Consider the following 2370-nt stretch of genomic DNA (forward strand, 5'->3'; position numbering starts at 1 on the left):
CCCCCCCACCCCCTCTCCGCAGACACTGACCTGAACGCAGTCATCCGGAAGGGCGGGCTGCTGCGGGACGTCCACGTGCGCTCCATCTTCTACCAGCTTCTGCAGGCCACCCGGTTCCTCCACTCGGGGCACGTTGTGCACCGGGACCAGAAGGTGTGGTCCCCCCGCCTCCAGCCCCCTGCTAGGCCACGTGGCCCAGCTCCTGGCCCCACCCAGCCCCAGGGCCTCAGCCTGCCTCCTCTCTGCAGCCGTCCAATGTGCTCCTGGATGCCAACTGCACAGTGAAGCTGTGTGACTTTGGTCTGGCCCGCTCCCTGGGCGACCTCCCTGAGGGGCCTGAAGACCAGGCCTTGACAGAGTACGTGGCCACACGCTGGTACCGAGCTCCGGAGGTGCTGCTGTCTTCACACCGGTAACAGCCGGACACCCCCAACCCACCCTCCACCTCCCTGCTGCCCTCCTGCCCAGCCAGGGCTCCCAGGCCTCCTGTACTCCCACCCTGCCTTGGTCCACAAGTGTCCCCCATTCACCCCCCTAGCAACCCCACCCCCACTTCTGCCTCTGGGTCTCTCCGTGCCTACACCCTTTCGTGCCCCAGGTACACCCTTGGGGTGGACATGTGGAGTCTGGGCTGTATCCTGGGGGAGATGCTGCGGGGGAGGCCCCTGTTTCCGGGCACGTCCACCCTCCACCAGCTGGAGCTGATCCTGGAGACCATCCCACCGCCATCCAAGGAGGGTGAGCCAGGTGGCTGGGGCTGGGCACCGAGAATGCTGCAGGTCAGATAGCACAGCTGTGGGGAGACAGCAGCTGACAGGCTAGGACTGTGCTGAGAGGAGGGACGGGGACAGGGAGGATCCAGAGGATGAGGCAGGAACCCCAGGAAGACCAACTGGTGATGGAGGCCCAGGAAGAGCTGCTGGCGGGGGGATGTGGGTAGGCAGCACCTGGCACAGTCACCATGAGAGCCAAGCAGTGACCATGAAGGGGCCAGCACGCTGGACAAGTTCCCCGAGGGATTCAGGTAGCACGGGCAGGGACTGTCACTGTGCCGGGAGCTGGGGGGCGCACAGAGAGCTGGGCAGGAGAGATTCAGGTGCTAGGGGAAGAGGTGGAGGAAGGCAGTGGTAGTGGGGCCATGGGGGTCACTCTTGAGGGTGGGGGCAAGAGGGAGCTGCACTCCCAGGTACATCTACTTGTCCGGGTGGAGCCTCCTCATCCGTGGAGGTGGGTGCCAGTGTCCACCTGTGTGAGCACGCCCCAGGGCCAGGTGCCACAGTGTGGAGCAGGGGTTGTGAGCGGGTGCTCCCGTGCACAGGCTGGGTGGCACACCCTGGCGATGGGGTGTTTGAGCCCTGCCAGACAGCAGAAACCCTGTAGAGAGGCTGTGCTCCCTGGGGCTGGAAGAGACGGCTGGCCCCAGATACCCTGAGCCGCCCCAGTCTACCAGGCCTGCCTGGGTCACACCACCTTCTGCTGCCCCAGACCTCCTGGCTCTTGGCTCAGGCTGCCGTGCCTCTGTGCTGCACTGCCGGGGGTCCCGGTGAGTGGGGGCACTTCGGTGAGGGTGAGAGGGTGGCCTGTCTCAAGGGAGCAGGGCCACCTTCCTGCAAGGTTACTGGGTCCAATTTGTACCAGTTCAGATTCCACCTGCTTTCATGATGGCAGTCCCCAACCCAACAACTGTTGGCCACTCTGAAAGCAGGAGCCCCTGGTGGTGGTCCTAGAGGGTGGCCCGGAGGAGCTGTGCTAGGCGTGGAGAGGAGGGCACCAGGGGGCTGCAGGGGTCTCTCCACTGTGCAGGTCAGGCACAGGGGCATCTACCTAGACAGGACAGCAGGGTGGACCCCAGTTTCAAAGCTGAGCCCCACCCATGAATGTGGATCTGAGGAGGGGCCCTTGGGTCGGGCCCTGGATACGACACACGGCAGCCCACAGGCCACGACAGACGCTGGACGCCCTCCTACCGCCAGACACTTCCCCAGAGGCCTTGGACCTCCTTAGGCGACTCCTGGTGTTCACCCCAGACAAGCGGTTAAGCGCCACCCAGGCACTGCAGCACCCCTACGTGCAGAGGTGGGAGTGGGAGAGAGTCCCCTAAGTGCGGGGGACAGAGGTGGGAGCAGGAGAGAGCCAGCCCATGAGGGAGAGCCCCCGCAGCACGGACCCTGCAATGACAGCTTGAGGGGCTCCCTTGGCCACAGCCCAGGCCTCACCTCTCTGGCTCCCTGCAGGTTCCACTGCCCCAGTGATGAGTGGGCACGAAAGGTACATGTGCAGCTCCGGGCACGCGAAGGGGTCCAGCTCTCTGCGCCTGAGTACCGCAGCCGCGTCTATCAGGTGCTCCAGCTCGCGACCCCCATCATCCCC

At 65.0% G+C, this 2370-nt stretch overlaps 1 protein-coding gene across 1 annotated transcript in view; it reads left to right on the forward strand.

Moving 5' to 3' along the window:
* Positions 1-2370, forward strand: part of LOC105536351 (mitogen-activated protein kinase 15) — a 20085-nt gene that overhangs the window by 15061 nt on the left and 2654 nt on the right. The window contains exons 6-11 of the mRNA XM_011975735.1: positions 23-153; positions 249-412; positions 599-738; positions 1486-1543; positions 1939-2076; positions 2235-2340. Coding sequence (XP_011831125.1) covers positions 23-153; positions 249-412; positions 599-738; positions 1486-1543; positions 1939-2076; positions 2235-2340 — 737 coding nt within the window. The remainder of the gene's footprint in view (positions 1-22; positions 154-248; positions 413-598; positions 739-1485; positions 1544-1938; positions 2077-2234; positions 2341-2370) is intronic.

This window comes from Mandrillus leucophaeus, unplaced genomic scaffold, assembly GCF_000951045.1.
Source record: "Mandrillus leucophaeus isolate KB7577 unplaced genomic scaffold, Mleu.le_1.0 Scaffold158, whole genome shotgun sequence".
Taxonomy (NCBI): Eukaryota; Metazoa; Chordata; class Mammalia; order Primates; family Cercopithecidae; genus Mandrillus; species Mandrillus leucophaeus.